The 13,425-nt window shown below is 40.5% G+C and overlaps 1 protein-coding gene across 8 annotated transcripts in view; it reads right to left on the bottom strand.

Moving 5' to 3' along the window:
- ADGRB3 (adhesion G protein-coupled receptor B3) overlaps positions 1-13,425 on the bottom strand; it is a 690,055-nt gene that overhangs the window by 139,400 nt on the left and 537,230 nt on the right. For all 8 annotated transcript variants that reach the window (XM_075268344.1, XM_075268342.1, XM_075268340.1 and 5 more), the window contains one exon: positions 6,248-6,350. In XM_075268344.1, the coding sequence (XP_075124445.1) occupies positions 6,248-6,350 (103 nt within the window). The remainder of the gene's footprint in view (positions 1-6,247; positions 6,351-13,425) is intronic.

Here is a 13,425-nt window from a genome sequence, read left to right on the forward strand (position 1 = left end):
ACATAACACACCAATACTATCAATATTAGCAGTGCTAGATCCAGTGCTTCATCAGTCATGTGTAACAAGCCTTATGCAACTACATGCTTGAAAGTTGGCCCTATTAGATGATATAAAGTCTATAAAGTAGGCATAAAGCTTCTGAAACATTGGGAGATTGTCTTACGACAGACAGTCAAAGAGCTTACTTTTACAAACAGCTATGAATTGTCAGGCATGGCTGCAGACCACCACCATTCATGCATGGATGATAAAATGCTTCCATGTATGTTATGGTATAAAATGAACTACTTCAATTGGATGGACAATAGTCACAATTAAATAGTGTATTTCGGATTTCACTAAGTGTAAAAGCTTACAGTAATGAGAGAATTTGTCACAGCACAGTAACTTTAAGTTTGTCTTCACTGCAGTGAATCAGAGCATGATCACCAATTAAAGCATTGTTGCAACAGAAGTGGGCACATAGCAGTGATTTGTGTGCTATGGGTCAGTTCACATATCAAAATGCTACATTTTACTCCTTTGGTCAAGTTAACAACACATTATATTTATTTTCCTGATCATTAAGGTTCTATTATTTCAGCCATTAACTCACGCATTATTGATGTATATTGACAATACTTTAAATATAATCCACATAAACTACATTACGGAAACTGCCAGTGAACAGAATACTTTGTAGGATGTTACCAATCTGACACAAATGTCTGCTGGTGAATATATATATATATATATATATATATATATATATATATATATATATATATATATATATATCTGTAGTACATAAAAATTACATTTCAAATCTATTATATAAAAACAATTAATTTCATAGTCCCCATAGAGTCATAAATGCCAGCAGCAGAAATATAACTTTTTTTTTTTACATAAAAAAACTGTCTTTTTACCCATAACAACCAATTACAGAGCACCTACAGACCCTAGACCAGGTGTAGGGAACGTACAACTCCCAGCATGCATACTTACTCTGCTGTTCTTGAAGCTCCCATGGAAGTGAATGGAGCATGATGGGAGTTGTAGTTTCACAGCAGCTGGAGAGCCGAAGGTTCCCTACCCCTGCCCTAGACCATTGAGAAGTGAGAGCTGCACTGTGCTTGGTTGCTATGGGTAACAAGACCCGGCTTTCTGGTAGTTTTTATAAATGAAGGTAACGTCTCCTCCTGCTTTCTCACACTCAACATGAAGAAAACAGAGTTCATCATCTTCAGCTCACCTCGTAAGCCTCTCTACCTGACCCATCTATCAAAGTTAATGGAACCACGCTTACCCCTATCCCTCGGGCCCGATGTCTTGGGATAACCCTGGACTAGACCTATCCTTCAAGTCGCACGTTCAAACCTTCAACACTTCCTGCAGCCTCCAACTCAAGATCATCCATTGAATTGACTCCTTCCTCACCCCTAAAACCACAAAGATGCTAATCCATGCCCTCATTATCTCCCACTTAGATTACTAAAACACCCTTCTTCATGGCCTCCCATGAATACTCCTGCCCCCCTCCAGTCCACCTTAAACTGTGCTGCTTGCATAATACACCTTTCCCCCCATTCTTCATTGGCCACTCTCCTCTGCCAATCCTTTCACTGGCTACCTGTTGCTCAGCGAATAGAGTTCAAGTTAATAACATACAAAGCCATCCACAACCTGTCCCCTCCATATATCTCTGATCTAATCTCCCGCTATCTGCCTGCATGTAACCTCAGATCCTCCAAAGACCTCCTACTCTGCTCTGCTCTTCACACAACAATCTCCAAGATTTCTCCCGTGCATCCCCCATACTCTGGAACTCATTACCAAGACACATAAGATTAACCCCCACAATCACAGGCTTCAAGAAGGCCCTCAAGGCTCACCTATTCAGGAAGGCCTACAACCCCCAATAACACTACTGTCACCACACCACCACCTGAATGGGCTCCCCCCTCACCTTCTGTCTGTATCCCTCTTCCCTCATACACTGGAAGCCCTTGGGACTTCTATCCCACTCTGCCAGTCGGTCATTGCTAGTATTATGTTTGTTTGTTTGTATATTTTGTGTACTGTATGTAAACCCCCAAATGTAAAGCACCATGGAATTAATATAATAATGTAAAGCACCATGGAAATAATATAATAAAGTACAGTACTATGGAATTAAAGGGGTTGTCCCATCACAAGGATCCTATCTATACTGCTAGTTTATGTGGATTTAAGATTTTTCCTAAATGCATTGCTTTATCAAAACTGCTTTGTTTGGCTGCTATCTTAATTTATTCACTTCATTGTTTACACCTCGTTTCTATGGCCCTTGGGATTATCTGCTCATTTGTCAAGTGATGTAGCTGCCTGCTCTCATGGGGGGAGGGAGGGGCTGGGAGCAGCTCTGAGCTGTTTGTGTCTTTTAAGTAGCGGAGCTTCTCTGTGAGAGCTCCGGGATTTCTGAGCTCTTATCAGTCGGTTTAATTGAATTTGGCTGATAAGGGCTGAGATAGGGAGTCCATTACCTCTGTATGTAATGCAAACTGACTCAAATCCAGCTCTGCTACATCAGCTTCACACTGTGGTAATTAATTTACAACCAATCCCGTGCAAGTGAAAACCGCCCACCTATGTGCCGAGAAAAGCAGGAAGTGAAGAGAGCACAACAGCCTGCAGATTAGTGAACAAGTGTCATGGGAATACCCCTTTAATGGTGCTAAATAAATAACTAATAATAATCTGCATTTTGCTGCAGTTAGATAATCGCTGAATAACACTGCATCTGCACAATATTAAGAATTTGTATACACAACCACATATACATATATTTATCATTAGGAAAACGTTACCACTATCAATATAAACAGTAAGTAAAGATTTTACATTCTGTAAAAAAACATGGAAGATTTCCACTACTGGCTTTTATCTCCTTTCCACAGGGTAGGGAAAACACATTTTGTTGCCGGAGGCCTAACTGTTGGGACCCCCATAAATAACAAGAACGGGGCAAATAGGTGCACCAAAGTGCCCCATGTGAATTGTGTGTTGTTGCACATGCTAGACAGCTACTGCATTCATTTCTATGGGACTGCCAGAGATTGTTCCATATAAATGGATGGAGCACTGGTCAAACATACACACAGGGCACTTGGGGGTTCTTGTGGACCCCTATTCTCTTGATTGATGGGAATCCCAGCAGCTGGACCCCAGAAAACAAAAACTTGTTTTTTTACTTTGAATATAGTATAGTATGCACTGCAAAAACCCATTTAAAACAGTAAAAGTCGTTGAAATTTATAGTAATATGCCATAACATCAAGTAGTTTATATATAAAATATATATAAAATTGAACAATTAATCGTTAATTCCATATTCATAATATAATTAGAACATGAAATATTAGGGTTGATGTGAGTTGCAACACTTAAAAAATGAAGCTTCTTTTCCCACACTCTACATAGATAGTAACTCATTTGCTGTGTAAGTGCTGTGAAGTATACATAAATATAATATATGACGTTATCGCTCCATGATATCAAATCATTACATCAACTACATTTCACCACATTGTAGATGATAAATGGGAACATTTCTTGGAAATGGAGTATGAGTTTCACTGACAGAATAAATGGCTTGCTTTAATTTATTTTGTATGGCCAGACAAAATTATTGCATGTTATAAAACAGTGTCATAAACGTGGACATTTCAGTGAATTCTGTTTTTACAACCTTTAGCTTGTATTGTGCTATACCTGAAGCTAATTCCACAGAACAGAACTGTGGAATATATATATATATATATATATATATATATATATATATATATATATATATATATATATTTATTTATTTATTTATTTGGAAGCTCTGTATTTATTCAGTTTATTTAATCCATATAGTATACCAACATTTAAAAGATCATTTCAGGCAAAGCTGATAGATAATATATTTATATGTTAGTTATATTTAGTGCTGGGCCTGTTGGGGTGGTACATGACATGAGGATTCAAAGGACATCAAACGGATTAGTCATATACGACGCTTTGAAACTGTGCATTGAATATAACATAGTGGGCCAGATTTACTTATTTTGTTATACGGTACTAACTTAGTGTATCTTTAGACACCTTTGTGTACCACTTACAGTAATGATCTGACCATGCCGAAATATTCCACACCTGTTTCTCACCAAACCATACCCTTTAGTTAAGTGAAAATGTCTAAGGCTAAGACCCCACATAACAGGCCACAGCTAAAGCTGCAGGAAAAACTGCGGCAGAAGCTCATTGTGGTTTTTCCCACAGCGCTTTTCACAGAAAGTCCACATGGTTTTCCTCTATGGACTTTCTGCTTCAATTATACCTATAGGAAAACTGATAGTGTTTCCAGAGGTATAATTGACATGCTACAATTTCCAGAAATGCAACGGTTTTGGAAGCTGCAGAATTTTTCTGCAATGTGTGGATGGGATTCACTAGAATCCCATCCACTTTTCTGGGACTGTAAAACACTGCTGTTTATGCCACATGGGGCCCTGGCCTAAAGCTGTTTTATATCTGCCCCAATGTATCAGGTTTACCGAGAATGTTACTTCACAAAATTTTGTAAAGCTGCTTTTTTGTTGTACATTTTGCTCCAGTTTTTGAGCCAAAGTCTGGAGTGAATTTAGGGGGAAGAATAAGTATAAGGGTCAGTGCACACAGAGTTTTTTGGCGCTGATTTTAATGCTGAATCCACCTCGAAATCAAACTTCAAAAAAGCCTCCCAATAGAATTCTATTGGGAGGCTTTTTTTGTACGCTGATTTTGAGGCGGATCAGCGTCAAAATCAGCACCAAAAACTCGGTGTGCACTGACCTTAAGAGCTTTCTATATAGTTCTCATTCCCATTGAAGACTTTTCTTGGCTTTGGTACAAAAAATGAAGCAACAAAAAATACTGTGTTTCTGCAACACAGGGCCTTAGCCTTATATGGTTTATGGTTATTGGTATAAGATATGTAGATAATTTTTCATTTTTATCATTATGTTAAGTTATGCTCATAGGAGTTGATTTTTGGCATACAAGACATACAGAGTCACAGTTTCTGTCTCACATGCATTGGTTTTTGGTAGATTTCATTTCTGACGCACAGACCTTCCCTGTGGTGTGCCAAAATTATTAGAGGTTGGAGCATCTTAGTAATTCTGAAGCATCTTACACCATCACACAAATGAATTAAGGCCAATGTACAGTATAACGTGCACCATCAAGTTTCATTTCATCATCATCATCATCATCATCTTTTTGAAGCTAATGCCTCGACATATACATATCTGATTAAGTAATATAGAATAGCTTCTTTTAATCATCTTGTACTATAATATATCCTGTATCAGAGACCATTTTGTGAGCATCTGCATTCACAATTCTTCTGGGTGCTACATGGAAATACAAATGTGTTGACAGAAGCAGATATGCTCAGATCCGATATTGAATAACCACACTACACGGTCACACTACACTACTACTTCATATGGTACTAGATGTAATAATAACAGCACCCAGTGTGCAGGCAACCTGACCAAGCTCTAAACAGCCAAGGAGCTTCTGGGAAATCAGCCACCGATAAACTCTTTCTTGAACATATATCAATCAATATAGAATAAAACGCAAAAACAGTGAAAATATGTCCAAAACAACACCACATATGGAAGACTAGCCCCTTATTTGGTTTATATTTAATGTAACAGATTTTCACTTCCACAATATGTTAAGCCATCTTCTTTGAAAAGCTACTTTTCAATGCAATAATTTCATTGTAACATTCATTGTGAAAATTAAATAATTGGTATTCTAATATGTAATAAATAAGTGTGAAATCTGGAATTATATCAGAATACATAGCATTGAATAGAAGGTTCAGTCTTAGTGAACTCCTTATATATTAACCTAGCACAGTATACGTTTTCACTAATAAACAGCAGAATTGACAGCAAAATACAAAATGAAACAAACCTACAAATACCGAAGGACACACATGACCAATACAGACAATGGGCCACATTTATCAAGTACTGAAAAAAGCCTGATGGCCCATAGCAACCAACCACAGAATAGCTTTTCTTTTCCAGGAACAATAACACAACATCAGATTTTATAGGACCCAATTGACTCTACTACAAGCTTAAGAACATACATTAAATGGGCAACAGCATATTCAACAACATCTTTGCATTGCAAACTGATCCAGATGATCAAACTGAATACAAATGAATTGACCTACCTTATTTTGTACTTGTGTTTGGCCCACCAAGATAAGAATATTTGAGGAGATGATGGATAGACAGAAGTTTATTAAAATGATTGACCTCTCAGATTTGATGTATCTGTTTGAATGAGAGTAAAATTGACCAATACCTTAGTTATTCATTTGTGACACCATTGCAATAGTATACTATTACAAGATCAGAATTATTAAACTTGCAAATATCATAACAAAAATATAAACATAGTCAGGATATTAATGGCTAATATAAAGGTATCCAGAGACCAACAAAATAAGTTTAGTTGACTTTAAGGTCAATTACATATAATAGAGGTCCCACTACAATATATAGACCTCTTGTTCTCCAATAGCACAGCATAAAGCGATAACAATTAAAGGGTGTACTAATATTTCAATATTAGTAATTATTTTCTAGATGAAATAATTCCAGTGAATAAAAATATTTTTAAGATATTTATCCTATCAATAAAAAAAAATTATATGCACCCTCATTTGATTCCTAGGCTTGTCTGATCCAGGTTGCCCACAGGTCTCTACCTCCTAGTGCATCTTGATTGGAAATGTCCAGTCACTGACCTTAGTAGTAAGCTAGCTGAGAGGAAATTTCCTGTTTGATGGAAATACTCACTTATCCCCACCCACCCAAATTTTGACACTTTAATGCTCCCCATCAATTTTCGTTTACTTTCCTTCAGGTATCATCTCACATACATCTATGTGACTACCACAAAAAAGCAGCCTCATCAGTCTTGTGCAATACATGTATGCAATGGTGGTCACATGGATGTATGGCAGGCCATCACTGCAGCAAAGCAAGCAGAGACTAGTAGAAGCCATTGAAGCAGTGGTGCTAGAGAAGTAGTGGATATAACAGGTGAGTGGGGGTTATTTTTTTCTATCACAATATCTGTTGTTCCGCTAATTTTATACAATCTGATTAAACCCTTTAATATCTTTTCTACACATTTTGTATTGGTACTCCATGTAAGACCATCAAGCAATGTTGGCAAACAATCTGTAGCACAGACACTCCAATATGCTATTCAACCATTCAGAATTAACAGCAAACACATAGCAATAAAATAATACACGAGGTCCTAACTGTCAACTCATACGAAACCTTCATACAGGAATCTGGCACTGCTTGTCTTCTAGATAATGGTGAATAAAACATAAGTCTGCTTGGAGCCGGCATTTGATTTTAGCCCAAATAATCACACTTCCTGTTTTACAGGATAATTGGATGTCATTTGGTACCGTATAAGAAAGAAAATCTGCATGCCAATGAAAAATGGAAATGAAACCAACCTAAATGCCAGTGTATAAATTATTCTTCGAAATTTCCATGCCAATGTCACCCAATTTGGTTTTCATTCTGCAACCTCCAAATAACAAACCCAAGCAGCAAAGCTGAATAGAATATCTTTCTGTTACTAATAGTCAAATAGTATCTTCAAATGGTTTCCTAAATGTAACCACATATTCATGTTCTTCAGACGATATGCTATGTATCTGGCTCTTGCGCAATTAATTTATGCAAATGATAATACATTGCCATAGCAACATACATTTTTATGTGCACTATTTTAATATTATGCAGTGTCATATCTTACATGTTTAGCTATGGAAATGTTATCATACTGAATGACAGGACAATAGAAATGAAGAAACATTCATGGGACTCCATGAAACTAGAGCAAGAAACAAAGACTTAGAAATGGTCAGATTTATTTCGAGTCAATAGATACAATTTATGTTAAAAGTAAATCAAACCTCAATAAACATCCAGAAAACATCCCAAAATGATAAGACATAAACCAATGATACCGTAGAGGAACACGATGGCAACCATTTCCCATGTACCAAATTATGGCATATGGATGTCACAGAAAAGAGGCTCCACTTCATGCATTACACAGAATGGACACTTGCTAACAAATAGGAGCTTTACTTTTATTTTGCATTATAATGCATTCCATTGTAGTGTTTCAGTTAAACCATTAGGCCGGGTTCACACAGAGTATTTTGGCTTGTGATTTGGCACGTAGACGCTGCAGGATCTTTTCTGGGCCGAATACGCTCCCATTGTTTTCAATGGGAGCCGATACCGTATACGCGGCGCTATTTTGCGGCCGTTGCAAAATCACGGCCGCAAAATACCACGGCGCATATGATCCCCGCTCCCATTTAAATCAATGGGAGCGTGAACTGCCCGCAAAAGCTCACGCGGCGTCTACGTGCCACATCACGCGGCACGTTACACTGTGTGAACTCTCCCTTAGATATGTGTCTGACAATTCGTTATGATAAAAGGGTATTGTTATTAGGTCATCAGTGTAAGGCTGAGTTAACACATATTTTTTTGGTCTGGATTTTGAGGCCGAATTTGCCTCAAAATCCTGACCAAAAAGACAGCTCCTATTGAAATCAATGGGAGCCGGTCAGTTCTTTTTTTTTCTGGGAGCTGGAACAAAGAACAAACAAAAGAAGCGACATGCTCATTCTTCAAGCAGATTCGCCTCGCGAATCTGCCTGAAGACACCTCCCTCTCGACTAGGTCTATTCATTGGGTTTAATCCGGATTTGAGTGCACTGCACCGGCATCCAGTCACAGCTATCCATTTTTGGACCGGAAACTGAGGCGACCTCTGCTTCAGTTTCTGGCCCAAAAAACCTTGCGTGAACCTACACTAAAACTGGCAGAACATTCTAACCAGCTGCTTGAAGAATCCATGGTGAAGTGGATAAAGGATCATTCTGCATATCGTGGAGGGGACAGGTACTTCATGCCTAGTACCATTCCTTGAGACTGAGCTTGTACTATCTTAGCTGGCTACTATTACGCATATGGAGCTGTGATAGTTTGTGTGCATTACAGTTGATCAGTGCGGACAAGCCATCAATATAAAGTCCAGGAATACCTCTCTAGGTTTCAGTGACTACAGTTCAAAATGCATCATTCTCATGAAATTAACCATTTGTATGTCTGGTCCCAAGTACAATCTACCTCCATTAAGAATATTTTCTATGTTCATTTTTTTTTTCCAAATTCATTTACAAGTGAATTTTGGTGACTGTCCAATGGGGCAGAAATACAATAGTGGAGATTTATTAAGCAAAACACACCAGAAATCTGGTATAATTTGCACCCAAAAACTGTCTAACATGTTGGGCACTACATATATTAAGTGTGTTACATACTTTTTAGACACTTTTCCAATTTGCCTGAAAGGAATGCAGCTACTGGGAAAGGGGGGTGGATGGATGGGAAAGGGACATGGCCTAAAATGCAAACATGTACGACAAATTTATCACACAGCATCGGACACTTTGATAATTCTAGTTTAAGACTACTTTATTCTAAGTTTGTGCTATCTTTTAGACAGTATTAGCACATCTTCCCTAATGAGTCTACAGTGAATACACTCTTAAATTCTTACTCATCAGTAGGTACAAGTATCCAAGAATTTAATCATTGTCTTGGCTAGCATGATGCAATAAAGATATGAAAGCATGATCATGTTTTATAGCATAATATTGATTTTTCTTGCTTGTGCATCTTAGGCTATGTTCACATTTGTGTCACAGGTTCCATTAAGAGCATCCTTTGCAGATTCCAACCAAAATCACTGCATACAAGGCTTTTGCATCCAGAAAACTGACGACCACCTTAATAGGACCCTGACAGATTTCATTATTATCAATGGGGCACACTGGGATCCATCTGTGTTTGTCATATGATGGATTCTTCTCTGTCAGGATTTCAGTATTTATGTTTATACGGAACAGAAAAATGAAAATTCTGACAGAGATGTGAACAGAGCCTTATTTTATTGTGACAGTTGGAAAAGCAAAATCTCACTTTTATGCATAAGCAGGCAATTTAATTTACGCTGGTTGTTCTCAAGCTGATTTAGATTTAGTAAGACATTCCACACTTTTCTTGCCAAATGACAGTGGACAGAAATTCTCCAGTGATAGCACTACACTATTGCCATGCCTTGTGGAAAGTTTCATGGCCGATGCCATTAAATTATTCTAGAAGTGAACTTTTGGTGGTTGCCTTTACAGTACTTCTGCCAGGGACACAGCAGGAGAACCCTTGACCTAGGGAGGAGGAATATAGTTTACTCTGTCCACTTACCATCTGTGTGTTGCTTCAACATCCCCTTACTCTCCAGTTAACCCTGAATAACTACAAGGGCTTATTCTTGGATTTAAATTGGCCTATACAGACTGATTTATTAGCACAGTAACTAAAAAGTAACATATAAATACCAATCTCTAAAACTGCCATAAAACGGGCAGTATATAAATATGTCACGTAAGATAACAATGATGTCACAACAAGCAACATTCTAAAGTGCAGTAACTCTAACAAGGGCAAGAAGCACCACCTCCCAAACTACCCAGGCACAAACACCCCACCTCAGGTAGACTATTCCACTTCTAAGACCTATTGCCTACTCCCCCAGAGGGACACTAGCCTAACTGGGGGACTTCCCAGGCCTACACACTCACTACCAGGATCCCCATACCACAGATGAGGTCCTAAAAAATGACCAATGGGCCTCTCACCCCCACCAACGCCTGACCATAGACTCAAGGGCATGACCCCTTATGCCTGTGAGTCCTGCCACACCAAAAAGGAACGCTCCACACGGTTATGCAGACCCAGCATCCAAATATCAGTCCCGATGGCGTTCAGGTGAACGCCATCCCGCCGCAGATGGTCCAAGGATGGCACCTCTAAGTCCTAGTGACGCACCACCACCACCCCATTCCATATCACAAACCTGGACACAGACCTATTGACTTTAATGCATGTATTTTCCAGGCACACCACCGACCTCGCATTGCGCCACACCAGACACGCCACTATGTTCGACCATACCACAACCCAGCCAGGGATCTCAGCCAGGAGATGCAAAATATCAAATTTAATGTCCTAGATGGTCCCCCTGAAGCCCAGATGCTGAGATCATTGCCCCCAACATGCAATAGAACCACATGTGGAGGGCGATCGATCCTACTGTAAAAATGAAATTTGGGAAGAACCCTGGCCCCATGTTCTCCAGTAGCGCACCCCAGTACACATAGGAGTGGCCCAAGATCCAAATCAAACAGGGACCTAAAAAAAACAAATAAGAGACATCAGCAATTGACCCTCAACCTCCAACTCAACTCCAGATACTCCTATCCTCTCTGGCCCTCATAACAACAGCGAAGGGCGAACGTACAGGCAGAAGTGGTCAGACTCTCACCTCCTGGACCACACCATCCCACAAACCCTAACGGGCTGCTTCAGTAGCCGACCCAATCTGGAAGGAGTGGAACCTGAAGTCAGACAGGACCTCACTAACTGCAGTCAAAGCTTTTTTGAACACTGCCACAAATTGAAAATGGGACAAAGAGCACCCCCACCCCATGACATAAAAAGGAACCCGGGAAAGAGCCACGCACCCGAAATAAATCCTGAGCACCAGCCACAAGACATCGACCACACTTATCACCCAGTGCATGCAAAAACACCAAACAACCACGACCCACCTTGTCCATCTTAGAAAACTGCAAATGGAACTCCAACTGCCTGTAAATGAACTCCACATCAGCCAATTGCAAACCCCCTACCTCCCCCAGCCGACACCGAACCACTCACCAATTCCCTGATCTGGAAGGCCTCGAAATAAAGCTAACAAGAAGGCCACCTGAAACAACAAAGTCTCGTACCCAGAAACACACAACCCAGACAAGCACTCAAGGAAACGATCCAACAGATCAAAGGAGACAGGCCGCTTTCGTGACATTTGTGACACCACGCAACCAGAACAGAAATGCCAAAGCCGCCAGCTGCCGAGGCACCACCGTAGCAGACCATCCCCCATTAAAAGCCACACCAATCCAGGACAAAAACAGCTACACCCGCTCCTCATCCAAACTGGTGCCGCCTAGTGCCACACACTCACGGTCCCACTCACACCAAACCTGCTGGTACCGTCTCTACATCACTGCTGACCCTGAGCGCTGGACAAGCCCCGCCGCGACACCGACACCAACACCAGGGACTATAAACAATCCGGACAATCCTCACTCGTCTTGCCGCCCCCAGCGCCAACTGCCAAAACCTATCGAAAAACCTATTTTTAAAACCTACAAACCCAGAACATAGCACACAGAAACACACACATTCAATTTCAAACATCTCAAGACCAAATGCTGCAAAAATGAAACCACAGGAAGGGATGAAGCTGACAGGGAGTTGATAACATATAAAACAGCACTATTATCACAGTGACAACACACTCTCCTGTCACAAAATTACCCCCTCCCACAGCTCAACCGCCATCAAAATCGTAAACAATTCGAAGAGCGCGAGGGTCCTAACCAACCCGGCATCCACCCAGGCCTCCAGCCAAGATCCCGTACACCAATGCCCCTGAAAATACGCCCCAAAACCAACAGACTCATCTGCATCAGTATGCCAATCCAGAGCTGCACTAGACACCACAGAAGGAAGCCACAATGAGTGCTCATTAAAGTGAACTAAAAACGAGCCCCAAACTACCAGGTCCGCCTTCACTGCTGCGTTAAGACACACAAAGTGATGAGGCGTTCACACCCCAACCATTAGTGCAGCCAAACAACGGCAAAAAACCTACCCCATCGGCATAATGCGGCAGGCAAAGTTCAGCTTTCCCAGCAAGGACTGAATCTCCCGCAGCAGCACCTTGGAACGCCTGCACCGTGGCATGCAGATCCTCCAGAGGAATTTAATCATGGACGCTGGACCCTCCATCTTGTCCGAGGCCAGAGGGACCCCAAACAAGTTAGCCACCCATTCCACTGTGCACAACAACACCAGACACACCGACAAACCCACAGGCCCCACACAGAGAAAGTCGTCCAAGTAATGGATGACAAACGGCAAACTGGACAAGTGCCGAACCACCCATTCCAAAAAGGAACTAAAAGCCTCAAAGTAAGCGAATTAGATAGAGCACCCCATTGGCAGACAACAATCCACAAAAAACTGCTCTTCCTACATGAAACCTAACAAGTGAAAGTTCTCAGGATGTACAGAGAACAACCACAACGCCGCCTCAATATCCATTTTGGCCACGAGGGCCCCCGGGCCCACACACCTAACCAACTCCACTGCCCTTTCAAACAAAGCA

The sequence above is a fragment of the Leptodactylus fuscus genome, chromosome 3, assembly GCF_031893055.1.
Source record: "Leptodactylus fuscus isolate aLepFus1 chromosome 3, aLepFus1.hap2, whole genome shotgun sequence".
Classification (NCBI taxonomy): Eukaryota; Metazoa; Chordata; class Amphibia; order Anura; family Leptodactylidae; genus Leptodactylus; species Leptodactylus fuscus.